The 27085-nt window shown below is 41.6% G+C and overlaps 1 protein-coding gene across 3 annotated transcripts; it reads right to left on the bottom strand.

Annotated features, from left to right (window-relative positions):
• Nucleotides 1-36: 36 nt before the first annotated feature.
• On the bottom strand, nt 37-26363 carry CUNHXorf56 (chromosome unknown CXorf56 homolog). Of its 3 annotated transcripts, none has more exons than XR_004966956.1 (8): nt 26159-26362; nt 19917-20034; nt 9531-9572; nt 6561-6699; nt 5666-5755; nt 4985-5077; nt 2909-3370; nt 37-325 (listed from the first exon to the last, which is right to left on the bottom strand). XR_004966956.1 is itself a non-coding variant. In XM_036305149.1 (8 exons), exons 3-8 carry the CDS (start codon nt 20009-20011, stop codon nt 3308-3310), a joined length of 522 nt encoding a protein of 173 aa, XP_036161042.1. In that variant the 5' UTR covers nt 20012-20034; nt 22898-23014; nt 26159-26297; the 3' UTR covers nt 3267-3307. The 3 variants fall into 3 exon arrangements, 2 of the variants coding, with proteins under 2 accessions (XP_036161042.1, XP_036161041.1); XM_036305149.1 differs by lacking the exon at nt 37-325 and adding an exon at nt 22898-23014 and having other exon boundaries at nt 3267-3370; nt 26159-26297; XM_036305148.1 differs by lacking the exon at nt 37-325 and having other exon boundaries at nt 3267-3370; nt 26159-26363.
• Nucleotides 26364-27085: the final 722 nt, after the last annotated feature.

The raw sequence follows: 27085 nt of genomic DNA, 5'->3' as shown, positions 1-27085 counted from the left end.
CTGATGCATAGTAAGTAGTCAATAAAATGTAGTTAGTATTATTATAATCATTAGTACTATTTTTTATTATTATGAATAAAACAATCACCAAAATTACCCTACAAATCTAAAAACAAAACAAAACACGTTTAGTGAAAGTGAGAGTATGAGAGTAGCAATGATAGGAGGTTGTTGGCAGAGAACAGAATACCGGATTTCAGAATAGATGACATCCAGACTGTGATCATGGTAGTCTGTGGCTCAAGTAGTGTGAAGGTAAAGGTTATTGTTTGGAGTTGAGGTCAAGGAATTGTGTGGAGGTTATGGTTGGTTATCCACATGATGCCTAATTATGTCTCCAAATGAAGACAGGAAATGAGGCGGAGAGGACAAGTCAGTTGTAAAGAGTCACTAGATGCAGGCGATACTTTTTAATACAGATGAACAGATGAAAATATGGATACAAGCACTACATATTGATATCACTGAAGCAATGTAACATTAAATATTTATAAGACTCCTCCACAAATAGCAAATGTGAAATAAAATAGCCAGCATCCTTTCTTACTCTATAATATCTCCCTCCCACGTACCCACAAACAGAAGCGGTGCTCTTAGTTATTTGACAGGATGGTAGCTCCCCTGAGCTGGTTACTGAGATTCCATTTTCATTCAGATCTCACCTATCCTACCCCCTCACTCCAATCTGGCTTTTGCTTCTTTAAGTACAAAGTCTGATAAGGAGCGGCTCACTTTAGCTTTCATATTTGAAGTAAAGGAAGTTTTGTTTTTGTTTTTTTTTGGTTTATGGATGTTAAGTTTCAGTTTTATTTTTTGTTTTATTTTTTTATTGCTTAAAGTATTACAAAGGGTATTACATATGTGTCCCTTTCCCCGCCCCCCCGCCCTTGACAGTCCCCTAGCCTCCCCTATCCCCCAGTGTCTTATGTCCATTGGTTATGCTTATATGCATGCATACAAGTCCTTAGGTTGATCTCTTACCCCCCTCCCTCCTGCCCCCCAACCCTCCCCGGCCTTCCCGCTGCAGTTTGACAATCTGTTTGAGGCAGCTCTGCCTCTGTATCTATTATTGTTCAAAAGTTTATAATGGTCTCTATTATCCATGAATGAGTGAGATCATGTGGTATTTTTCCTTCATTGACTGGCTTATTTCACTTAGCATAATGCTCTCCAGTTCCATCCATGCTGTTGCAAATGGTAAGAGTTCCTTCTTTTTTTACAGCAGTATAGTATTCCATCGTGTAGATGTACCACAGTTTTCTAATCCATTCATCTACTGATGGGCACTTAGGCTGTTTCCAGATCTTAGCTATGGTGAATTGTGCTGCTATGAACATAGGGGTGCATATATCCTTTCTGATTGGTGTTTCTGGTTTCTTGGGATATATTCCTAGAAGTGGGATCACAGGGTCAAATGGGAGTTCCATTTTCAGTTTTTTGAGGAAACTCCATACTGTCTTCCATAGTGGCTGCACCAGTCTGCATTCCCACCAGCAGTGCACAAGTGTTCCTTTTTCTCCACATCCTCTCCAGCACTTGTCGTTTGTTGATTTGTTGATGGTAGCCAGTCTGACAGGTGTGAGATGGTACCTCATTGTTGTTTTGATTTGCATCTCTCAGATGATTAGTGCCTTTGAGCATGTTTTCATATGTCTCTTGGCTTTCTGAATGTCCTCTTTTGAAAGGTGTCTATCTAGGTCCTTTGCCCATTTTTTGATTGGATTGTTTATCTTCCTTTTGTTAAGTTGTATGAGTTCCCTATAAATTTTGGAGATTAGGCCCTTATCAGATATGACATTGGCAAATATTTTCCCACACAGTGGGTTTTCTTGTTGTTTTGTTGATGGTTTCTTTTGCTGTGCAGAAGCTTTTTATTTTGATGTAGTCCCATTTGTTCATTTTCTCTTTAGTTTCAAGTGCCCTAGGAGCTGTATCAGTGAAGAAATTGCTTCGGCATATGTCTGAGATTTTGTTGCCTTTGGATTCTTCTAGAATTTTTATGGTTTCCTGTCGTACATTTAAGTCCTTTATCCATTTTGAGTTTATTTTTGTGTATGGTGTAAGTTGGTGGTCTAGTTTCATTTTCTTGCATATATCTGTCCAATTTTCCCAACACCATTTATTGAAGAGACTATCTTGGCTCCATTGTATGTTCTTGCCTCCTTTGTCAAATATTAATTGAGCATATTGGTTCGGGCCAATTTCTGGGCTCTCTGTTCTATTCCATTGATCTATATGCCTGTTCTTGTGCCAGTACCAGGCAGTTTTGAGCACAGTGGCTTTGTAATACATCTTGATATCTGGTATTGAGATCCCACCTACTTTGTTCTTTTTCAGGATCGCTGCAGCTATTCGGGGTCTTTTTTTATTCCAGATGAATTTTTGGAGAGTTCGTTCTAGATCTGTGAAGTATGCCGTTGATATTTTAATGGGAAGTGCGTTGAATTTATAGATTGCTTTGGGTAGTATGGACATTTTAATAATGTTGATTCTACCAATCCATGAACATGGTATGTTCTTCCATCTGTTTATGTCTTCCTCTATATCTTTTTTCAACGTCCTGTAGCTTTCTGAGTAGAGGTCTTTTACCTCTTTAGTTAAGTTCATTCCTAGGTAGCTTAATTTTTTTGGTGCGATGGTAAATGGGATTGTTTTTATATGTAGTAAAGGAAGTTTTATGCAGATTCTGGCGTTTTATGGATTTTCTCTCCCAGTAGGAGAGATTCAAGCCATGGTGACACCTGCCAGTCTAGGAAGAGAAACAGAGTAACCTACAAGGATCTGACTTACTGTAACTTTAAAATCTCATCCATGCCACTTTTTCTGTCAAGGTAAATAAGTTACATCAAATGGACAAATATAGTACAGAAGACACATGTAATAGTATAGAAAGATTTTTAAAATTCACCTCTAGAAAGCAGGTCAGATGGACTCAAAGACTTCACTGAATGTAGAAAGCAACATAAAGCCTTTTGCTGGCGCATAAAGGTAGGAGCCAGTCCATGCAGTCAATAAAAAGTTCTTTTACACGTGGACATGGACAACAGTGTGGTGACTGCCAGGGGAAGGAGGGCGGGGGGAAGTGGAGGAGGGTAAAGGGGAGATCAATGGTGATGGACAGAGACTTGACTTCAGTTGGTGACCATACAATACAATATACAGATGATGTGTTATAGAATTGGACACCTGAAACCTATATAATTTTGTAAACCAGAATCACCCCAATAAATTAAATGAAAGGAAAAAAATTTTTTTGCCTTCTGGTCTAAATGCTTGTTTCTAGTCTGGGTTCAGAGAAAGGTCCTGATCATTTGAACTGGTTGTCAATCAAAGTCCCCTTCATTTTTGCTTTCTTGGCTTCCAGTTCAGCCTGGAGAGAAAGAAAAGCATATGTACTGATACATGACATGAAATTCTTCATTTCCTTCCTTATTCTAACTGCCCAAACACTATCCCTCCATGCTCATTTAGTATACAAACCAGAATAGTGGTTCTAACGTCCTTATGAATCTCTAGCAACTGCTATGGCACACACAGAAAATTATAATATCTGTATAACAAAATGGGGTAAATACACAAGGCTGCAGTCAATGATAATCAACGTAGAGATATCTCCCAGCCCCAGGACCCCCAATGGGCCGAGGAAAATCAATCAATATCGTGGTTCACTAGTATCTTATTCTTGGCATAACAAAAGAAGAACACTGTTCTAGAACAGTGCTACTTAATGTTGTGTGGCCCATGAACTGTCTGTTATTGGTCCATGCAAGATATGTACAAAAATTGAGAATAAGCATTTAGAAACTTTTATCACCATTTGACAGAATAATAATAAAATGAAAAAGTTTAATAAGAGCCGAGGCAAACTTATTTTATTGCATTTTATCAATTATAAATCTGTTCTTGCAAATTGGAAATTTAAAAAAGATAAAGCACTGGCCTTCACCTCAGAAAATTTGATAAGTACTGCTTTAAACCACATGGCAAGGTAAAGCAGCTACCAAGACCTACCCACCTCTGTCACCAAAAAATCCTCTACAGTCATTAGGATAGACTGGTATAACTTTTAATGAGGCACCAATGAAGTGCTATCTGATTTTAAAGAAATATAAGTAAATTATTATCAAAAAGAAAAAAAATGGAGACACCATCATATATAGGTGTGCATGCTCTATGATGAGCCCATGAATAATACAGAAACTGGTGGTGGTACCAAGGCTTTAAGAAGCAACGACCAGCCTGGCCAATATGGCTCAGTGGTTGAGCTTCAACCCATGCACCAAGAGGTGGCTGGTTCGATTCCCAGTCAGCGCACATGCCCAGGTTGCAGGCTCGATCCCCAGCAGGGGTTGTGCAGGAGGCAGCCGATCGATGTTTCTCTCATCTATGTTTCTATCTCTCTTTCCCTTATTCTCTCTCTAAAAATCAATCTATAATAATAAAAGCATAATATGCTAATTAGAATGTACAGCCGGACAACCTTCCGGACGAAGCCGGGGCTACAAGGGCCGAGGCAAGCGCGGCTGTGAGGGCTAAGGCAAGCCGCTGCGGCTGCGAGGAATGAGCCCCTTGCATGAATTTTGTGCATCGGGCCTCTAGTAAAAACCTAAAAAACTAAAGCAGCAATGATCAGTCCCAACCCCAGTCCTACCAATGGCACACTACCGTGTGCCATTACATCCTGGGAAAGCATCCATAAACCCTGATCTAACTCCTGACCTTGGACCACAAGTAGCAGAATAAAATATCATTCTACTTAGGGCTAGCTAACAGGTACTATCATTTAGAGCCTGGATCCTGTGGTCACTACCTCAGAGCAGGGCATACCGACAGTCATAGCCCAAACAGAGTTAACACCTGGCAGCCGGCTACACTAGTAACCCCTGACAGACTTCCTGAAAGATTTCCCTGACTGCCAGAGGATCTTCCCAACCAAGAGATCCAAATAGTCCAGCCTAGCACCTTGCTGCTACATGCCACTCACCAGCTCTTGCAGCCGCCTTTTGCTCATGCCTTTGCGCTCCAACTGTTTTTCAATCACTTTGGCATTCTGTGCATACGAGTCAGCAACTTCCCGCTGAGGGGAAAAAAGAAGCATCCTTAAAGCAGCAGTCACACCAATGAGGAACAACAGAGACCTTAAGTAGCAATTTATACCATTCAAATTATGAAATTATCACTGAAATGGTATGGCTGTTCCATTTCAACTCTTCAGTAATCCAGAAGAGTTCAGGTTTCAACTGAAACGATTAAAAAATAATAGATAGCATCTCTCCCTCTGTAAACATCATTATACTGAAGTACCATAAAGGTAATTGCTGCTACTGCTAAGGGCAGACTCAGAAGCCGTCAGAGCTGGACTAGAAGGGACCCGAAATCCTTGTAATATTTAAACTGAAGAGGGATGAGGGATTTGCCCCCTAGGGCATCTCAAAAACACAATATTTTTTTTAAAAATCACTGATTTAGTCCAACTCCCTGGCTCTCATTTTACAGATGGTGCTGGGGATCCAGGGACACAGGAACTAGCCGGCATCACAGTTGCTTACTGGCAGAGCAGGGTCTATGAGCAGACTCTGATTATTCTGCTACTGGGATGCTGTAGTTCTAGAGCCCCTTTCCTTCCACACCCCCATCCAATTCCCTTGAGAGCAGAAGCACTTACAGCTTCAATCTCCTCTTCCTCTTCATCAATAGTAGACACAGTGACAGAGCTGAACTTGCCCATGTCTTTAGTCCGTTTGGTCATCATCACCTGGAGTAGCAGAAGAGAAATCAGTGTAGATACAGCAAGAGGCTCTGTGAGCCGTGTGTGTGTGTGTGTGTGCGTGTGTGTGTGTGTGTGCATGTGTGTGTGTGCGCGCACATGCAGGTGCACATGTATCTGGGTGCTGGGGAATGTAGTTTTGGGGAGTGGACACCCACCTCTTTGAAACAAGGTGGCCTATCTAAAAGTGCCAATGTGTTTATTTGCATTACATTTTTCTAACATTTTCCATCAAGGGTTTTTAAAGTATATTTAAAAATTAGCCTGATTCAGTCCATTTGTAATTTTTTTCACTGGAAAAAGAAATGTGGAAGGAAATAAATGTGAATAAAAACAATACAATTTCTAATTTTACTCATAGGGCAGCTGTAGGAAAGAAAAAAGAACACAATATTATGCACAAAAATGGTGTTCTCTTAATAAAGAATGCTTTCATAAAGGATAATTTCTTGCACAATATAATCTTAATTTAAAATTTAGGGCTAAATCCATTGCCATATATAATATATATATATAATTTTTCTAACCCTCACCCAAGGATTTGTTTGTGTTTTTGTTTTAGAGAGGAAGGGTGAGAGAGAGAGAAATATTGATGTGAAAGAGAAACATTGATTGGTTGCTTCCCATACAGGCCCAAACAGGGACCGAACCCACATGCCAGGAGAGTACCCTGACCAGGAATCCAGCCCGCCACCCTTTGGTGTACGAGATGACACTCCAACCAACTGAGCCACCCAGCCAGGGCAAAATCCATAGCTATATTAACCACTCTGTCTCTTTCAATGACAATTACCTTCTTAGGAGGCTCTTGCTTCTGAGTATATATATTCGTTTTGCCAAAACCCTGGCCAAACTTGACTACTGCTCCATCCACAATGAAGGTCACGGGAGCATTCTTTGGCTGGGACTGGTAGAAGAGTGGCAGTCCACACCTGGGAACAGGAGAGTGAGTCTTTGGGAGACCTCAGAATCCAGATTTGCAAAGTGTACTGAGATTTCAGGAATATTTTTGTTTGTGGCATAAACTAATGGTGCGCTCTTTCCAGTGTTTCCCAAAACTACTCACTAAGCATCACTGAGGGTGCTTGTTAAAATTGCTGATCAGAACCTAGACACAGAACCTACACAGAACCTAGAGACAGAAGAACTTCGCTGGAGAGAACATGGCAAAAGATCCTGGACAGAAACTGGAGACAGAACCTAGCAAGAGAACATGGACACAGAACCTGGCTGGAGATCCTAACCAGGATTCGCTGGAGATCCTGAACAGAACTTCGCTGGAGAAGATCCTAACCAGGATTCGCTGGAGATCCTGAACAGAACTTCGCTGGAGATCCTGAACAGAACTTGGCTGGAGATCCTGGCTAGAGATCCTGGCTAGGCTGCTGATCAACTGAATGCTGTCTCTGTGTCATTCCTTCTTCGCCGACTCCATCCACATCTTTGGGGACCCCTGGACCTGCTGGGGTTGGACCCCAGCAGATCTGCACAGTTAAGACATCTGAACTACCTTTGTTTCTTATAGCGCCCAGGATCTATTTTTCTGTTCGACTTTATCTGATTCAATCAGATTTTATTCTCATCCATCCAGTCTAACTCCTTTATTGTAGCAAAAAGAGTTTCCTGTAACAGAAAAACATTTATTTTCTAGCAACTGAAAACTTCAGGTTTTCAAGAAATTTTGAGATCCTCCATTTAACAACCAAAAATTAATAAATGAAGTACATATTTTAAAATTCATGGGACTTAGAACTTGTTGAAGATTTTTTTAAAAAGAGTAGATATTGGGTCTTCCATTGACATTACACTGATTAATTTTCTGGTGCAGTCTTTCACATATATGTGACAAATATTATCTTGCTTTATGAATATGCAGGACAGGTCTTATATAAATTGATCTAGTAGGTGGCAATTGATCTGATGCAATCACAGGTCATCACTGAGAGCAAAAGCAGATGGTCACTAAGACAATCTTTGTCAAAAATGTGACAGGAGCCTGTGAAAAGGTCTTAACTATATAAATGTTATGAGTTTGCCTGGACTAGAATTTCTACTCTTCGATCTACTGTTAATAACATGAGCAAGAAGAAGTAACAAGTTATTTGAGGTTCTGACTAATTAAGCCTGTCAGTAAGCACCTCAGGCACTGGGCCTATTAGTTTGATTACATTGACAACCTGGAGGATGGGAGAGATGCTCTCCTTATTTCACTCTTGTCTTTATTACCTCTGCTCCCTCCACAATATAAACCGTTCTAGAAGAATTTACTTGAAATATATTTTTTTCTTTCATGATGGTTGATAAATAAATTTCTCTAAAATTAAAAAAATAAATAAATAAAATAAAATTGCTGATCAGATGCCTACCCCCACATCCCCAGAAGACCCTGATTCAGCAAATCTGGGGGTTGTGGCCTTGTAATCTGTCATTTTTCTCAGCATCCCAAGCGATTCTTATCATCAGGCAAGTCTGGTGAACCCTGGCTCCTGCTACTGATTACTTTCCAGCCAAAACTGCTGCTATTCTTCCCTGGTGTCTGGGTAACTAGTTTGGGGGTTTGTCTAGTTTTGTTTTGTTATGTTTTTGCAGTGTCAAGAGAGTGTGTAAAGGCTCCACTGCAGTGGTCGGCTCACAAATGCCTGTGATTACTGAAACAAGATTAAACTTACTATTGTTTAATGTTCTATTAATCTAAAGCTGGAAATATATATATTTATATTGTATTAAATAAACTTCTGAGGTCTGGGGTCCTATAGCATGCTTTATAAATGGGCCTGGATTAAATTACTCTGTAACATTTACTATATGACCCAGCAAAACCACTTCAAGAGAAAAACACATATTCCCACTAAGATTTATACTAGAATGTTCATAGCAGCTCTATTTGGAATAGTCAAAACCATTAACCACCCAAATGCCCTTCAACAAAGGGGTGGTGAAACAAGCTGGTGCAAAGGACTACTACTCAGCAATAAAGAAGAACAGATTGCTGGTATACGTAACAACTTGGATGAATCCCAAAAGCATTATGCTTCATGAAAGAAACCAGATATAAAAGATACAGATTGTATACAGTAAAACATATATTGTAGAACTTACATAAACTTTTAGAAAAGGCGAAAACCACAGTAATAGAAGGCAGATTGGTGACTGCCCAGGGAGAGGGGTGAGGAAAGGGACTAACTGCAAAGGGAACATGGGGTCCTGGGACTGTTCTGTATCATGATAGTGGTGGCACTACATGATTGCATGCTTCTGTCAAATGGTACACTTGAAAGGGCAAATTTTATTATATATAAATTACACCTCAACTTAAAAAAATTATATCACGTGAAAAAACTTATTTTTGCCCTAACCATTTGGCTCAGTGGCTAGAGCGTCGGCCTGTGGACGGAAAGGTCCCAGGTTCGATTCTGGTCAAGGGCATGTACCTTGGTTGTGGGCACATCCCCAGTACAGGGTATGCAGGAGGCAGTTGATCGATGTTTCTCTCTCATCGATGTTTCTAACTGTCTATCCCTCTCCCTTCCTCTCTGTAAAAAATCAATAAAATATATTTTTTTAAAAAGCAAAAAACTTATTTTTGTGGCCTGCTGGTCAAAGATGTAACTCTGACTGGTCTCTTTGAGAAACATATTGTTATTTGTGTAGAGATTATAAGGATAAAGATACAATAGAGAATTGGATCCAAACAATTCTGGTCCTAACACATAGTTGTCACTACTTGCTTATGCTCAGAGAAATCCACACTGTTAATACTTACTTTGCACACTTCTTCCTGTACTGCCGTTCAATGCCTTCAGGCCTGCACAAAAAACGCAAGTCAAAGAGGAAAGATATGAACAAATTTCATAACCTACCAACATCACCACTATCTCATTTCTTCAAATGCTAAAAGGGCCTTTCAAATTTTTCCATTTCGCACTGACCAGTATGGTTCAGTTGGTTGGACGTCATTCTGTGTACCGGGAGGTTGCTTGTTCAATTCCCAGTAAAGGGCAAATGCCCGGGGTTGTGGACTTGGTCCCCAGTGGTGGCCGATGTTGTGCTCTCACATCAGTGTTTCTCTCTCTCCATTCCTTTCCTCTATTTAAAAATCGATAAACTATCTTTAAATTTTTTTCATTTCATAGATCAACTGGTTATGAAACAAGTGTTGATTTTAAAGCATTCCTTCCTTCCACAAATATTTACTGATAGGAGCCAGGCATTTCTCTGACAGAAGAAGAGGAGAAGCAGTTGTAGTCATAGCAGCAACTCAGTGGCAGTAATAAGAACAACAATAGAGGTAACTACTTGTATAGCTTTTACTATGTGCCAAGCAGCTGCTCTAAAGTGTACATGTGTTAACTCATTTAATCCTTACAACAAACCTGTGAGGTAGGTCACATTACCATTCCCATTTTACACATGAGGGCTCCTAAATTCAAAGTAATTACATAATTTGCCCAAGGTCATAGAGTTAGAAAGCAGAATAGGTTGAATTCAAGCCCAGGCCATCAGGCTCAAGAGCCCTAGATAACCAATTCTTCCACCCACCGTTACTTAACAGAAACCTGGGACTCATCATCCTTGATTCTTTGCTTCCCCTCATCTCCCACACCTCTGCATCAGCAAATCCTGTGCATTTTATCTAAAAAAAATCTTACCCCAGACGGCACAGCTCAGTGGTTGAGCATTGACCTAGGAGCCAGGAGGTCACAGTTCAATTCCTGGTCAGGGCGCATGTCCAGGTTGCAGGCTCTATCCCCAGCGTGGGGCATGCAGGAGGCAGCTGATTAATGATTCTCTCTCATCATTGATGTTTCTACCTCTCTCCCTCTCCCTTCCTCTCTGAAATCAATAAAAATATATTAAAAATAATAAAATAAAAATAAAAAAACTTAAACCTGTCTGCTCTTCTCCACCTTCCTACCACCATCTTAGCCCAGACCACTGGTATCTCTTGCCTGGACTACAGTCACAGCTTCCTGACTGGTCTCCTCACTCCCCCTCCCTTTGTTTCAAATTTTTATTTTATTTTATTTTATTTTTTAAAATATATTTTATTGATTTTTTTTACAGAGAGGAAGGGAGAGAGATAGTTAGAAACATTGATGGTAGAGAAACATCGATCAGCCGCCTCCTGCACACCCCCTACTGGGGATGTGCCCGCAACCCTGGTACATGCCCTTGACCGGAATCGAACCTGGGACCTCTCAGTCGGCAGGCCGACGCTCTATCCACTGAGCCAAACCGGTTTTGGCTGTTTCAAATTTTTAATAGGCAACATGTACACATGGTATATACCGAGAATAAAATGAGAAGTAAATATCCTCCCTACCCATCCTCCACTCAACAGTTTTCTTTCCCAGAGGCAAATACTGTTTCTGGTTTTTTTCTGTTCCTCCCAGAGATAGTAGATGATACAAGCAAGGAATCCTTATTTGGACATAGAGAAAATACATTTTTTCTATGCCTTTTTAAACAAGTGTAGAATATTTTAAATTGTTCTCTACCACTTTATTGACTTAAAAATGTTGCCTAGCCTGGCTGGCATGGCTCAGTGGTTGAGTGTTGACCCATGAACGTAGAAGTCACCAGTTTGATTCCCCATCAGGGCACATGCCCGGGTTGTGGGCTTGATCTCTAGTTAGGGGCATGCAGGAAGCAGCCAATAGATGATGTCTCTCATCAATGTTTCTCTCTCTTTCTCTCTCTCTCTCTCTCTCTCTCTCTCTCTCTCTCTCTCATCAATAAAAGCATATAAAAAAGTATATATTGATCCTTCCCCATCATTGATAAAGAGATGCTTCATTCTTTACAAGGTCTGTACTGTATGCCTTTGTATGGATGAACCAAAATGTCTTTTACTTGTTGGATAAATTCCTAGAAGTGTATCCACTTAAAATTCTGATAGACGCTGCCAAATTACTCTCTAGAGAAGTTGAACCAATTTACACTCCCACCACCCATGTGAGAGTTCCTATTTCCCTACAGTCTCACCAACACAGTATGCTATTAAAGTACACTGCCAATCTGGCATGTGAAAAATGTGATCTCATAAATTGTAGTTCTTTTTTTTAAAGAGTGAAGCTAGGCATCTTTTCATATATTTAATAGGCATTTGTATGGGGGGGGGTGAACTGTCAGTCTCTACCCTTTGTCTATTGAGTCATCTTTTTATTATATACTAAGGAGACTTGCAAATGTTAAGGGCCCTTGCAAATATTTCTTACCCAGTTTTACATTTCTCTCTGACTTTTCCCCCCAAATAGAAATTTTAGATGTTTGTGTGACCAAATAAAGAGAGAGAGAGGCCTTTCCCATTCCAAATTCATATGTAAAATAATTCTGAATGCTTATTCTAGAATCTGCTTCTACTACTGTCTCACCCCAAATCATTCTCTAAGTAGTCAAGAGTGGCTTCCCAAGACACCTAGAATAAAATCTAAACTCCTTACCATGACCTACTAGGCAGCAACTGGGCCCACAATCGGGCCCCTGCCTCATCCTCACACATTCCCTCCCTCTCTCACTATGCACCGGCCATGCCAGTCTTCCTTCTGTTCTTTGAACCAACAAGTGTTTTCCCACCTGACCTTTCACACATACTCTTCTCTCTGCCTGGAATGCTCTTCTTACTACTGTGCCACAGCTGTGCCATTCTCATCTTTTTTGGACTCAGTTCAAATATCACCTAGTCATAGAGGCCTTCCCTGACCACCTTTTTAAAGAGGTTCTCATGTAGTTCTCTGTATGAGCCCTTTGTTTCATTCATATGACCTTTCATAATCATAATTACTTTATTTTTTCTGTCATCCCACGAGATTGTAAGGTCCATGAGATCAGAAATCAGTGGAGACCATGCCTGTCTGTCTCACCATTCTATCCCTAGAGCTGAACAAAGTACTAGAAACAAAATAAACATGCAATAAATATGGGTTGAATTATTTTAAGAATTCAGTTTAGTGAGTATAATTATAATCATGGAGGTAAGTTCTTAAATGGAGGAATGTATACAGTGTAATTAATGGGAACACAGAGGTTGGAGCACCAATCTGTCTGAAGCAAGCATGGAAGGCTTCATGAAGAGGTATGTTCAAGCTGACAGTCCTGATAGAAAATGGTATTTCAGGCAGAGGGAATACTATGTGAAAATGCAAACTATTCAGAGAATTACAAATAGTCTGTTACTAGCCTTAAAAAAACCAAAGGAGTACTACAGATCTTACAGACAGAAAGATTTTAAGATCAATTGTATACCAACAAATTAGATTACCTAGATGGAATGGACAAATCCTAGAACAAAAGAATGATACAAACTACCAAAACTCACTGGCAAAGAAATAGAACATCTAAATAAAGCACAAGCAATCATAGAATAGATAAATGGGGACTTGATTAAAATTAAAAACGTTTGTGCTTCCAGGAATATCATCAAGAAAGTGAAAACACAACCCACAGAATGAAAAAAGATACAGTGGTGCTGCTTGGAATGGAACGCCAAGGACTGTGATCTCCACCTTCTTTAACACTTTGCCTCTCTGCTTACAAGTATTACTTATGCCAAATGTGCCCCCATTTGCTAACATCATTAAACTAGGGCACTGGCAATATTTCCTGTTTTGTGTATCCCATCTGGTTCCTACTAGGATTCTAAATTCGACCTAAGCCTGAAGGGAAATATTAACCATGCAACTGACTTCTAGAATCTAAAGTCAGCCAATCTTATAAGCTGGAGCTTTCAAAGCACAGGAATATCAAACAAAAGGGGCTATATATTTCCCAATGAGTTTATTTTCAAATACCTATGGCAAATTGGATTTTGTCAAGTTTATAAAAATTGATCAAGTATAAGGCAGGGTTCTTACTCTCAAAAAGTTTATCTTTTTCAGATATTGAGACTCTAATGTAAATGAGACAAGGCTTGCCCTGACCAGTTTGGCTCAGTGGATAGAGCATCGGCCTGCGGACTGAAGGGTCCCAGGTTCGATTCCAGTCAAGGGCATGTACCTTGGTTGCAGGCACATCCCCAGTAGGGGGTGTGCAGGAGGCGGCTGTTCAATATTTCTCTCTCATCGACGTTTCTAACTCTCTATCCCTCTCCCTTCCTCTCTGTAAAAAATCAATAATAAAATATATATATGTATGTATATATATATATATGTATAAAAATGAGACAAGGCTTTTAAGTGCTTTATTAAAAAGTGATTAAATGAGCTGAATATTTAGACAAAGTAACCTTGTTGTCTTTCCCATTTTTTAAAAAATATATTTTTATTGATTTCAGAGAGGAAGGAAGAGGGAGAGAGAGATAGAAATATCAGTGATGAGAGAGAATCACTGATCGGCTGCCTTCACACACCACACACTGGGGATCGAGCCCACAACCCGGGCATGTGCCCTTGACCAGAATTGAACCCGGGACCCCTCAGTCCAGGCTGGCACTCTATCCACTGAACCAAACCAGCTAGGGCTTTCCTATTTTTAATCTCTAGGAATATATGTGATAGGGAAGGCTGAAAACTAAACAAAACATTTTCCCTGGTTGTGGCAGATAGCCTCTAAGGTGGCCCCCAATGATCCTTGCTCCTTCGTATTGACACTCTTATACTGTCCCCTCCCACAATGACTAGGGCCGACCTGTGACACCAGTAGGACACTGCAGAAATGATAGTCTGTGACTTCTGAGTCTTGAACATAAAAGACATTGTGATTTCTGCCTTGCTTTCTCTGGGATTACTCGCACTGTGGAAAGCTAGCTGTCACGTCATTGAGGATATTCTAACAGCCCATGGACAATCCCTGTGGTGAGAAACAGGCTTTTCCCCAACAGTTAGCACTCAGCTGCCAATCATGCAAGTGAGCCATCTTGGAAGTGGAGCCTCCAGCACCAATAAAAACTTCAAATTTCTGCACCCATAGTCAATCTCTTAACCACAGCCTCGTGAGAGACCAGAACCACCCAGCTAAGCTGCTCTTCAATTCCTGACCCACAGAAACTATATGAGATGATAAATGTTTCTCAGTTGTTTAAAAAAAAATCAAAGGCATACCAGGCAGGCCAAAGCCGGATCACAGAGATCTTAAAATCTTCAGGCTTAGATTTTATCCTGCTAACCAGAATTTTTAAAATTGTGCTCCGCAATGACCCCTAAATGAAATCAGATAGGGGAAGGGAAGGAGTCCTTAATGCACTGGGCTCACTTCCTCCCAAAAGAGAGCAGCTTCCTGATTATTTATACTTTTGGGTAAGAATTTAATTTGAAGAAAGGATTCATTTTTAAAAACTATTTGAAAGGCACTGCTGTAGGTCATGAAGAATCACTGAAAGATTGAAATAATGTGCATTTGAGATCATTCAGGCAGAAGGGCAGTAAAAGTAAAGGCCAAAGACCAGGTAAAAGGCCACTTCAACAGCCCAAGCAAGTGAAGTTGGGTACCAGAACGATGGCAGGGTAGCAGGGCCAAACATGAGGAGGCAGCCACAAGAGAGATTACAAGGTGAAACAGACATTACATGGTGAGTGGATGTGTGCAGGGGATTGTGGGGGCAGGGTTGGACGAGAGGAAGAGGATAGGCTCCCAGATTTCTGCCTTGGGCCACTGCATGAATGAAGGCATCATCACAGGAGGAGAAAAAAGAAGAAATTGAGTTTGGTTGATAGTTACAGAGACCTGACTGCAGTGGCTTCAACACAAGAGTTTGTTCTAATGTAAAAGAAGCCGAGAGGAAGGTGGCTCCTGGCAATGGTTGAGACCCAAGAATAGCATGGCAAGAGGTGTGCAATTCTTGTGGCCTTTCTTTCCCAGTCCCAGGATGGCTGCTGGTGCTCCAATGATCAAGTCCATTTTCCAAAATAGCACGAAGAAATAAGAGAAGAAAAGGTTTTCCTTGGAAGCCCCACCCAACAATTTCTACTTCCATCCTTTACTTGGCAAAAGTTAAGTCACATTCAGATATTAGAGGGGTTTTTTCGGGGGGGGGGGACACTGGAATATGTACTAACTTTATAGACTCTAGTATTTAGGAGGGTAAGAGAGAAGATTTGGAGTGGTGCTGAGTGAACCAATCTGCAATATCTTCCACATTAGAGAAATAATGAGTTTGGCCTTAGTCATGTTGGATCTGAGGCAGAACATCAGGGGAGGAGGTAGAGTAAGCAGATGTACAGTTCTAGGCACAGGAGAAAATCGTAGGCAAATCTAGATTTTGTGAGTCCTCAACATATAAATGTAACTGATGCCACAAAAGGTGGTGAGAATGTCCAAGGACAGTATAAAGAGAAAGGGGAGAAAATCAAGGTCAGAGCCCTGGGAAGACCAACATTTAAGGGGCAGGAAGAATACAGAAGACCTATAAAGCCAAAGAAATAGAACCACCACCAGAGCAATTTCACAAAAATCAAAGAAGGAGACAGCATCAAGGGAGGCACAAGCAACAAAGATTCAGACAGAAACTCACCCACTGATTTGTAACTGGGGGAGTGCTAGATAAGGGAAAGAGAGGACTAGGGAACAATGTCAAAGGAGTCCAGCCAGTGTGGCTCAGTGGTTGAATGTTGACCTATGAACCAGGAGGTCACGGTTAGATTCCCAGTCATGGCACATCCCCAGGTTGCAGGCTCCATCCCCAATGGGGGGGTCTGCAGGTGGCAGCCAATCAATGATTCTGTCATCACTGATGTTTCTATCTCTCTCCCCCTCTCCCTTCCTCTCTGAAATCAATATATATATATATATATATATATATATATATATATATATATATATATATATATATTTTAAAACACTGTCAAAGGAGAGGTACTTTAGAATAGAGAGACTTGAAGGTAGAAAGTGATGGGTTCCTCTGGGGTCTATGTTGGGCAAACTGCTATATCTTCAGTAACTGGCACACTCAGTTGGCTACAGAAGAGGAAGGGTAAAGAGCAGACTGAAATTCCACTCTGACCAGTTGGGACGCACATTAGACTGGCCATGATTAGAGCGGGAACAATATCAACCATGGGGGAAATATACCATGCCTTGTTGGTAAACTCTAAAAACTCTGTGGCCCAACAGTCACTTGGCCAGAGGCCACAAGCCTGAGCAGCACCCAACACTAAGGCTGGGACTGAAGCTGGCTCACTTCCAGGATCAGGCTGACTGCATTCCAAGGATTCTACTTCAGCCTAGAGCCACGCACTTTTCTGGCGCAGAACTGAGGGCATCTGCCTTATAATGTCACAGGAGTCTGTGGCCTAGTTGTGTTATTAGATTACTTCCTGAATTAACTGAGTAATAGAAATTCTTTAAATATATATAATATATAATACTACTAAATAGTAATGTATAATTATAATATACTATATTACATATGTAATGTTATATAAATATATCATTAAAAATTTATTCATCCTTAAGATAGTTAATAATTTTCAAAATCAGAAACCTAAACAAAGATTAATGGAGGGAGAAAAAGCACAAGAGAATGGATTAGCTTTAGACACGGCATGTTACTTATAAACCTTTCTATGTACCATATGAAGTATTTCCCCACTATTTTCTAGAGGGCCTCCCTTTGTTAATCAGCTTAACAATAACCCACAACCGTCGGACCAACTATCCCTTTGTGACTATCATAAGTTTTATTATAATTTGTGGCCCTGGTTGTATCTTGAATATGACCAAAATTTTCTTCAACTGCACAGTTCTGGAAACCCAGTTGTCACAGTGGTGCTTGATGTTTGATTTGCTACTGAATGTCACCTAGCAGTGGTTTCTAACTTTTTTCATTAGTTCGGGCTGATAATAGTTTGGTTTCTTAAATAAACATAGCTAGATGCCAGCCTGTAGTTTTTTCTAGTTCAACACTAGAACTTAAGCTCCATAAGGGCAGGGTTCTTTGCTTGTCTACTGGTTGTACTGGGTTGGATAATGCCCCTTAAAAAGTAATGTTCTTCCAGAAACCTCAGAATATGGCCTTATTTGAAAAGAGGGTGTTGCAGATATAATTAGTTAAGATGAGGTCATGTAGCCGAAACCGGTTTTGGCTCAGTGGATAGAGCGTCGGCCTGTGGACTGAAAGGTCCCAGGTTCGATTCCGGTCAAGGGCATGTACCTGGGTTGCGGGCATATCCCCAGTAGGAGATGTGCAGGAGGCAGCTGATCGATGTTTCTCTCTCATCGATGTTTCTAACTCTCTATCTCTCTCCCTTCCTCTCTGTAAAAAATCAATAAAATATATTTAAAAAAAAAAAAAAGATGAGGTCATGTAGATGAGTAGAATGTGCCCTTAATCCAATGTGATTAGTGTCCTTATAAGAGAAGAAACATAGGGACAGAGGCACACAAAAAAGCCATATGATGATGCAAACAGATATGAGAGTGATGCATTTACAAGCCAAGAAATGAGAAGTATGGCTAGCAAACACCAGAAGCTAGGAAGGGGCAAGGAAGGATCCTCCCCTAGACCTTCTGAGAGAGCATGGCTCTGCTGACACCTTAATTTTAGACTTCTAGCCTCCAGAACTGTGAGACAATTCATTTCTGTGGTTTTAAGCTATCCAGTTTAGCACATTAATATACTAGGATATCCCAGGTTTCTAGGTCAGCACCTGGCACATGGTAGATCAATAAATGAAATATTTGCTAAATGAAATGATGGACTTTTTAATTCCCTAAGATTGACCTCTCAGTGGCACCTGTTGATGACCACCCTTCCTCCCTACACACATTTCTTGAAACTCTGTCCTCTCCTGTTTTCCACATCATCAGGTTCTTCTGGTTGTGTTCCAATGATGATGTCTGCTTTTTAAATGTCAGTGTTTCCCCGATTGTACCTTTAGTCCTCTCTTCTTCTTGCTCCACAATCTTTCTATGTAATTTTATCCCTCCCCAAGTTTCAATTACGCATATATATCAAGGACTCCCATACTTAAAACAGATCTAACCATGTCACTTCTCTGCTTAAAAAAGGAGATGGTGCTCAGCTGGCATGGCTCAGTGATTGAGCGTTGACCTATAACATGAGGTCACGGTTTGATTCCTGGTCAGGGCACATGCCTGGGTTACAGGCTTGGTCCCCCGTAGAGGGTGTGCAGGAGGCAACCAATCAATGATTCTCTCTCATCATTGATGTTTCTCTCTCTCTCTCCCTCTCCATACCTCTCTGAAATCAATACAAATATATATTTTTAAATAGAATAAATAAAAGATAAAAAAGGAGATGGTTATTGCCTGCAGATAAGGTCCAAACTTGTCTGCTTCAGCATTTTATTGTCCTCACCCCAGGAGGCATGAACCCCTTCCTGTAGAGTGACCTAGGCTCTAGATCAGGGGTGGGCAGACTTTTTGACTCGAGGGCCACAATGGGTTCTTAAACTGGACCGGAGGGCCGGAACAAAAGCATGGATGGAGTGTTTGTGTGAACTAATATAAATTCAAAGTAAACATCATTACATAAAAGGGTACGGTCTTTTTTTTTTTTAGTTTTATTCATTTCAAATGGGCCGGATCCGGCCCGCGGGCCGTAGTTTGCCCACGGCTGCTCTAGACACAAAGGACTACTCAGATTTCCCAAGCACACATATTTGATGCTTTTTAAAATTTGATGCTTTTAATGATTCCATATTCCCTCCATTTGGAATGTTCCTCATTTACCTCATCTACTTTGTAAAATCCTAGTTCAAGGCCAAACACAAATGCCACCATCTACTTCTACCTTTCCTGACCAACATTCAGGCAGGATGAGCCACTCCTATGTGTTTTTCTGTAGCCCTTTGTTCACCATGCCAATATTTTATCATATCACAATAGGTAGCCTGTTTCCTTGCTGAGCCATGAGCTCTTTAATGGTTAGGATGGTACTTGATTAATCTTCATAGACACAGTCCCAAGATCAGTGCCTGCACATAGTATGCTCCAAGAGATTACAGGTTAAATGAACTCATTCTACTTGCAAAAAAATATATACAGCTCTCAAATGGCAAAAGAATCACATCTCAGCACCATTTCAACAAAACACAAGAGCTGCTGCTGCATTAACAGAAATTAGAGATCTACCACAAACATCAATGTATTGGGCCCAAAAGACCTGTTCAACGCTAGATAGGGTATTTGTAGTCCTCAGACCTAGACCCCAACACAATAAGGAAATCCTAGACAGAGAACATTGACCTCTTACCTGCGAAGATACATAGTTTCCTCGTCTTCTGTGTTACAAAACTTGTGGGCATGTTTGGCAGCATCAATCACCCGGGACCTATCCCGGGGCCTCATGGGCAATTTCTCCAGCTGACAGTCTGAAATAATGAAGAAAGATTTGGTCACTAGAGTCACTGGAAAATACCCTGAGGCAATCAGAAGTTTTCAGTGTAATTTTTATTATAATTACTATGCTTACTGAAGCCTATTATTGAATTTTCAAACTAAAAATGACTTGGTATCAGGAGACCTGGATTTCAGTCCCTGTGCTGTTACTACCCTGGTGATCTTTGGCAGGTCATTTCTTCTTTTTGGGGTCTTTTACTTTATTTGAAGGATGAATAGATTGGATTATCTCAAAAGTCTTTCCCAGCACTACAATTCAAGTTTTCTGATATTTCTGTGATTCAAGCATCATGGTACAGTTGGTTTGTGTTATAATGCATTAGAATCAGAAGAAATAATCAAGCATACTCCAATGCCTATGAGGAAAGCATTGGGAAAAGTGGGTAAGTGCTTAGAAAAGGATAGAGAGGGTCGGTGGTATGCTATATATAGTATGCAAATGACCCAGCCCAGTTAGGGAAGTTTTAATACAAAAACACACAGTAAATAAATTATGTACAGTTATAAAGCAGATGGAAAATTGATATAATGCCAATTAAGTACCTAAAGGATCACAGAGAAGTCAAGTGATCAGAGTGAATTGAGATTAACAGAGGAGGTGGAGAGGACAGTGAGAGACCAACAGGCAGTTTGCGCGATAGCTCATTGCTACTCACATTGACCTGTTAGAGTAGATATTTTAGTATTCCTAGCTTAAAGATGAGGAACTTGAGCTTGGCCAGTGTGACTCAGTGGTTGAGTGTCGACCTATGAACTAGTCCAGCCGTGGGCAAACTACGGCCCGCGGGCCGGATCCGGCCCATTTGAAATGAATAAAACTATTGAAAAAAAAGACCATACCCTTTTATGTAATGATGTTTACTTTGAATTTATATTAGTTCACACAAACACTCCATCCATGCTTTTGTTCCGGCCCTCCGGTCCAGTTTAAGAACCCATTGTGGCCCTCGAGTCAAAAAGTTTGGCCACCCCTGAACTAGGAGGTCATGATTCTACTCTCGGTCAGGGCACATGCCCGGGTTATAGGCTCAACCCCCAATAGGGACCGTTGTCGTAAGTGTTCCCCTCCACGTCCTGCGTGGTTCAGGGTTCGGGTCTGGAAGAGGAGCCACACAACAAATGAAAAAGAAAAGACAGGAGATAATTTGGGAACACTGGGGGACCAGGCGGCAAGTCCAACTCAAGAGGAAGGACTTCCACTGTGCTCAGGCCTCACCAAGCTTTTTATAGTGAGCGGTAAACAAGGTAGTGGTTACCAAAGTTACACTTTTCTTGTGAATTTCACTTGTTTACACCCTGGTTATATTTCCTGCACTTCCTCAGCCCCTTAGCTTCCCAGATAAGATCTAGGGAGTGTTATAAGGTCAAGCCTAATTATGCTAAGAGGACTGTGCCCTCTAAGCTGGGAATTGTTTGTGACTTTGCCAGCAGGTCAGTCCGAGGCTTAACCCTATATCAGTTTCCCACAGACCGTGCAGGAGGCAGCCCATCTCTCTCATCACTGATGTTTCCATCTCTCTCCCTCTCCCTTCCTCTCTGAAACGAATAAAAATGTATTTTTAAAAAATAAGGAGATGAGGGACTTGATGTTTAGAAAGGATAAAAGATATGCCACATATTTAATAAGAAGCAGAACAAGAATTCAGACCCAACTCTAGGTGATCAAAAGAGAATTCATTTATTCAATAAATATGTGAGGTTCCTCTATATACTCAGGCACAGTTCCAACACTATGCTGGGGATTCAGTAAAGAGCAAAGCAGACAAAGTGCTGCACCTGATTAATTTAGTCTAGCGGAGGCAGAAAACTTAAAAATAATAATTATATAATATGATCTTGGAGAATGATAAGTGCTAATAAAAAATTTAGAGAGCCCTAACCGGTTTGGCTCAGTGGATAGAGCGTCGGCCTGCGGACTGAAGGGTCCCAGGTTCGATTCTGGTCAAGGGCATGTACCTTGGTTGCGGGCACAACCCCAGGAGGGGGTGTGCAAAAGGCAGCTGATGGATGTTTCTCTCTCATCGATGTTTCAAACTCTCTATCCCTCTCCCTTCTTCTCTGTAAAAAAAAAATCAATAACATATTTTTTTTAAAATTTAGACATAATATTAAGAGGAGGAACAGTGATCTCAGAAAGTGTTAAGTGCTACCAAGAAAAATCAGGCAGGCTCCCTTGCCCTCTCTCCCTCCTTCTCTCCTACTCTCTCCCTCTCCCCCTCCCTCTCTTCCCTTCTCCCCCTCTTCTCCTCCCTCCCTCCACCTCTCACCACCGCCTCTCTTTCCCTTCCCCTCTATCCCCAGAAAAAAGAAAAGAAAAAAAGAAAAGAAAAATCAGGCAGGGTAAGAGGACAAAGAGTGACAGGGGTGCTATTTTACATAAGGTAGCCAGAGAAAAGTTTTCTAAGAAAGTGACATTTTAGCAGAGACCTGAATAAAGTAAGGAAGCACTGAGGGAAGAGTGGTGGAGATAGACTAAATACCAATCCCAAAGGCCTGCCTGGGGGCAGGAACATTTTGACATGACGCAGAAACATCACTGTGGCTGGAGTGCAGTGAGCAAGGGGAAGAATGTTATGAGATGAAATCCGAGAGGTAGCTGTGGGTCTGATCGTGCATGGTCTTTGAATGGACTTTGGTTTTATTCTCGGTGTTATAGGGAAACACCGGTTTGAAACAGGACTCTGGCTTCTGTGTAGAAAATACACCACTGGGGACAAAGTAGAGAGCAAGAGACTAATGTAGCAATCCAGGTGAGGGATGATGGTGGCTTGGACTTCAGTGGTCGAAATGGAGGTGATAAGTAGTCAGATTCTAGATAGCTTTTCAAGGAAGCACCTGCCAAATTTGTTGATGAACTGGATGGGTGTAAGGTATAAGAATGGGAGAATCCGTCTCTCTGCTCCTCCTATTCATCAGATGGCCATGTCTTCCTGCACAGTGCCAGCCACAATCCTGAGACATAATGGTGGAGGTCAGAATGAACAGATTTGGCCGTACTGGATACCTGGTCAGAAGCGCTGCTTTTAACTCTGGCAAAGTGGATACTGTACCCATCAATGACACCTTCATTGACCTCAACTACATGGTCTACATGCTCCTAATTCTATTCATGGCAAGTTCAAAGGCACAGTCAAGGCTGAGAATGGGAAGCTTGTCATCAATGGGAAGTCCCTCTCCATCTTCTAGGGGCAAGATCCTGCCAACATCAAAAGGGGTAATGCTAGAATCGGTGCCCTCTGCTCTTTCTTCCACACACTGCAGGGACACCCTTCCAGGCGCTCCGCTCAGAAATAAGAAGGTACCTTGCATCCTATTGGGCAACAGACACAGGCCTGCGGGTATGGAGACTGCCCCTGAGCCGGCTCCTTCTGCCTCACCTGATTTGAAGCTGGCTCAGGGGCAGTCTCCATACCTGACCCCTAATGTGTCAGTTGTGGATCTGAGCTGCCATCTGGAGAAAGCTGCCAAATATGATATCAAAAAGGTATCATCAGAGAGCATTATGCTAAGTGAAATAAGCCAGTCAGAGAAAGATAAATATCACATGCTCTCACTCATTTGTGGATTATAATGAACAACATAAACCGATGAACAAAAACAGATGTAGAGACAGAGAAGCATGGATCAGATGCTCAAACCTCAGAGGGAAGATAGGGGAGGGTGGGGGTGACGGGGAGAGATCAAACAAAGGACTTGTATGCATGCATATAAGCATAAGCGATGGATGTGGACAACAGGGGGTGAGGGCGAGGGTGAGGGCAGGATTGGGGGGAAGAGAGGACATTGGGGGGATAAGGACACATTTGCAATATCTTTTTTTATATATTTTATTGATTTTTTTACAGAGAGGAAGAGAGAGAGATAGAGAGTTAGAAACATCGATGAGAGAGAAACATCGATCAGCTGCCTCCTGCACACTTCCTACTGGGGATGTGCCCACAACCAAGGCACATGCCCTTGACCAGAATCGAACCTGGAACCTTTCAGTCCACAGGCCGGTGCTCTACTGAGCCAAACTGGTCAGGGCCACATTTGTAATATCTTAATCAATAAAGGGAAAATAAATTTTTAAAAAATCTGTAAATAAAAAAAAAAGGTATCATCAGGAGTCAGAGGGCCCCCTCAAGGACATCGTGGGCTATACTGAGGACCAGGTTGTCTGTCTCCTGCAACTTTAATAGTGACACCCACTCCTCCATCTCCAATGCTGGTGCTGGCATTGCCCTCAATGACCACTTTGTCAGGATTGTTTCCTGGTATGACAATGAATTTGGCTACAGCAACAGAATGGTGGACCTTATGGTCCACATGGCCTCCAAGCAGTAAGAGCCCCCTGGACCACCAGCCCCAGTGAAAGCAGAGGCCCTCAGCTGGTGGGGAGTCCTTGCCCCAAATCAATCCCCCAACACATTGAAAATTTGATCTCCACAGTTTCTATCCCAGACCCCTGAAGAAAGGGAGGGGGTTAGGGAGCCCTACCTTGTCATGCATCAATAAAGTTCACTGTACTCAGCCAAAAGAGAGAGAGATTTCAAGAATGAGTCTGAGCCCTATCCTGGTGGCTCAGTTGGTTGGAACATTGTCCTGTACACCAGAAGGTTTCAGGTTTGATCCCGTAAGGGCATGTATGGGAGGCACCCTATTCTCTCTCTCTCTCTCTCTCTCTCTCTCTCTCTCTCTCTCTCTCTCTCTCTCTCTCTCCCTCTCTCTCTCTCTCTCTCTCCTCTCTCTCTCTCTCTCCCTCTCTCCCTTCCTCCCTCCGTCCCTCCTGCCCCTCCTTCCCCCTTCTCTCTCTCTCTAAAAATCAATGAAAACATATCCTCAGATGAGGATTAAAAAAAAAGAGCCCCAGACAATTTGGCTCAGTGGATAGAGTCGACCCGCAGACTGAAGGGTCCCAGGTTCAATTCCAGTCAAGGGCACATACCTCAGCTGCAGGCTCCATCCCTGGCCCTGGTCAGGGTACATGTGGGAGGCAACCAATCCATGTGTCTCTCTCACAATGATGCTTGATGTTTCTTTCTCTCTGTCTCTCCCACTCCCTTCCACTCTCTAAAAATCAATGGAAAAATATCCTTGGGTGAGGATTAACAACAACAACAAAATGATTCTGAGATACTGGGTGAATAGTGGTACCACTGTTTGCAATAAGGAAGACTGAGGGGAACAGTGAAGAGCATGGAGTAGGGCATCAGAAGTCAATGATATCTTTGGAAGGCTCTTTAGACATCCAAATAGAGACATAAAATTGGCAGGTGGAGTTTGAGGAGAAGTGCAGGTTAAAGATGAACATTTGGGAGTCATAAGCGTATATATGGTATTTAAAGCTTGGAAATGGTTGAGATCACTTAGGGAGTGAGTACAGATTGAGAACAGGTCAGAGGACTGAGCCCCAGGGCCTTGCAAGGCCAAAGTCTGAGACAGAAAAAAAGAACCAGACACTCAGAAGAGGAAAAAAAATCGAGATAGGAGGAAAATCAGGAGAGTGTAGAGTCTTGGAAGCAAATAAAGTGTTTCAAGGAGAATAGAGTGCTCAAATCTGTCAAATGCTGCTGAGATGGGGACTAAAATGACCGTTGACTGACCACTGGAACTGGTAATATGTTCATTTATTAACTTTGACAAATACGGTTTAGATGGTGAGGTCGGATGTCTGAAGTGAGGTCAAGGGAAGTGAGGTTGCAGAAACAGCCAATATAAGCAACTCTTTTTAGAAGTTTTGCTATTTTAAAAAAGCAAAGAAATGGGGTTATAGCTGGATGAGAATGTTGGATCAAGGAAGGGTTCGATTTGCATTTTCACATAAGAACTATTACTGCATCAGGCGGCGAAGTGAGAGGAGAAGATACAGTGTATCTTTTTCTGAAGGAGTAATTAGTTTTCAGGGAGGTTTGGATGCAAACAAAAAACAGAAAAGCTGCCTTCCGGGGCGGGGATGTATAGGGAAGATTTTGATGCAGAGGGAAAGCCTACCAATCTTCAAAGAGACTTGGCTCCAGATCACCAGAAGAAAAATCACACTTGAGAACCGTAAGTTTTGCTCCTCACAGAGCCTCCCCCTCCCCCCTCCGCGTGCGCCAGTTCCCCACTACTCACCCAGCACAAGAACCATCTGGCCACACAGACAGTAGTAGACATGGAGGGGCTTCTCGCCGTCGTCATATTCCTCCCGGTCCCGGGTGTCGGAGCAGACAACAGATCGGGACACAACTTTAGGCATAGTTCAGAAAAACCCTCAAACTCAACACCGAAAACAAGAGTCGCGCATAAATTACGTCAGAGACGCGCGCGTTGAGCCGTTCCCCTACAGTCACGCTAATCATGTGTCAGTAATAGTCATGTGAACTTCCGGGCTGTCCCATTAGGCTAAGATGCTGTGGGGGGATCATCCAGAGCCGCTCAGAAGCTCCATTTCCTTGCCTGTTAGATGGGACTGCTTTGCTTGGGACACCCTTAATATTCTTTAAATTATTTATTTATATTTCTATACATGTATGTATATGCATGTACATGCATATATAAAACGAAGGACTATATTTACACAATATGCATAATACAGATTTTAGGTGTGCCTCTATGATTTTTTCTTTGATTTTATTTTTTTAATCTTTATTATTGAAAGTATCACATAGGTCCTCCTTTTCCCCCCATTAACCTCTTCCAGCCCGCTCCCGTCTGTGCCTCTATGATTTTAATGGCAATATTCAGGATGAGACTTTTTAAAGCTGAGATATAATTCACATGACATAAAATAACCCTCTTAAAATGTATAATTCAATAGTTTTTAAATATATTCACAAAGTTGTACAGCCACTACTACTATCTAACTTCAGGAAATTTTCATCATCCCCAAAAGAAATCCTGTATGGTTAGCAGTCACTCCCCACCTCTTTCCAAGCCCTGCCAATCCCTAATTTACTTTCTGTCTCTATGAATTTGCCTCGTCTGCACGTTTCATATAAATTAAATAATACAATATGTGGTAGTTGGTGACTGGCTTCTTTCACTTAACATTTTCAAGGT

Source organism: Myotis myotis, unplaced genomic scaffold, assembly GCF_014108235.1.
Source record: "Myotis myotis isolate mMyoMyo1 unplaced genomic scaffold, mMyoMyo1.p scaffold_m19_p_4, whole genome shotgun sequence".
Lineage (NCBI taxonomy): Eukaryota > Metazoa > Chordata > Mammalia > Chiroptera > Vespertilionidae > Myotis > Myotis myotis.
The sequence above is the reverse complement of the archived record's forward strand: the minus strand, read 5'-3'. Positions and strand labels throughout refer to the sequence as shown.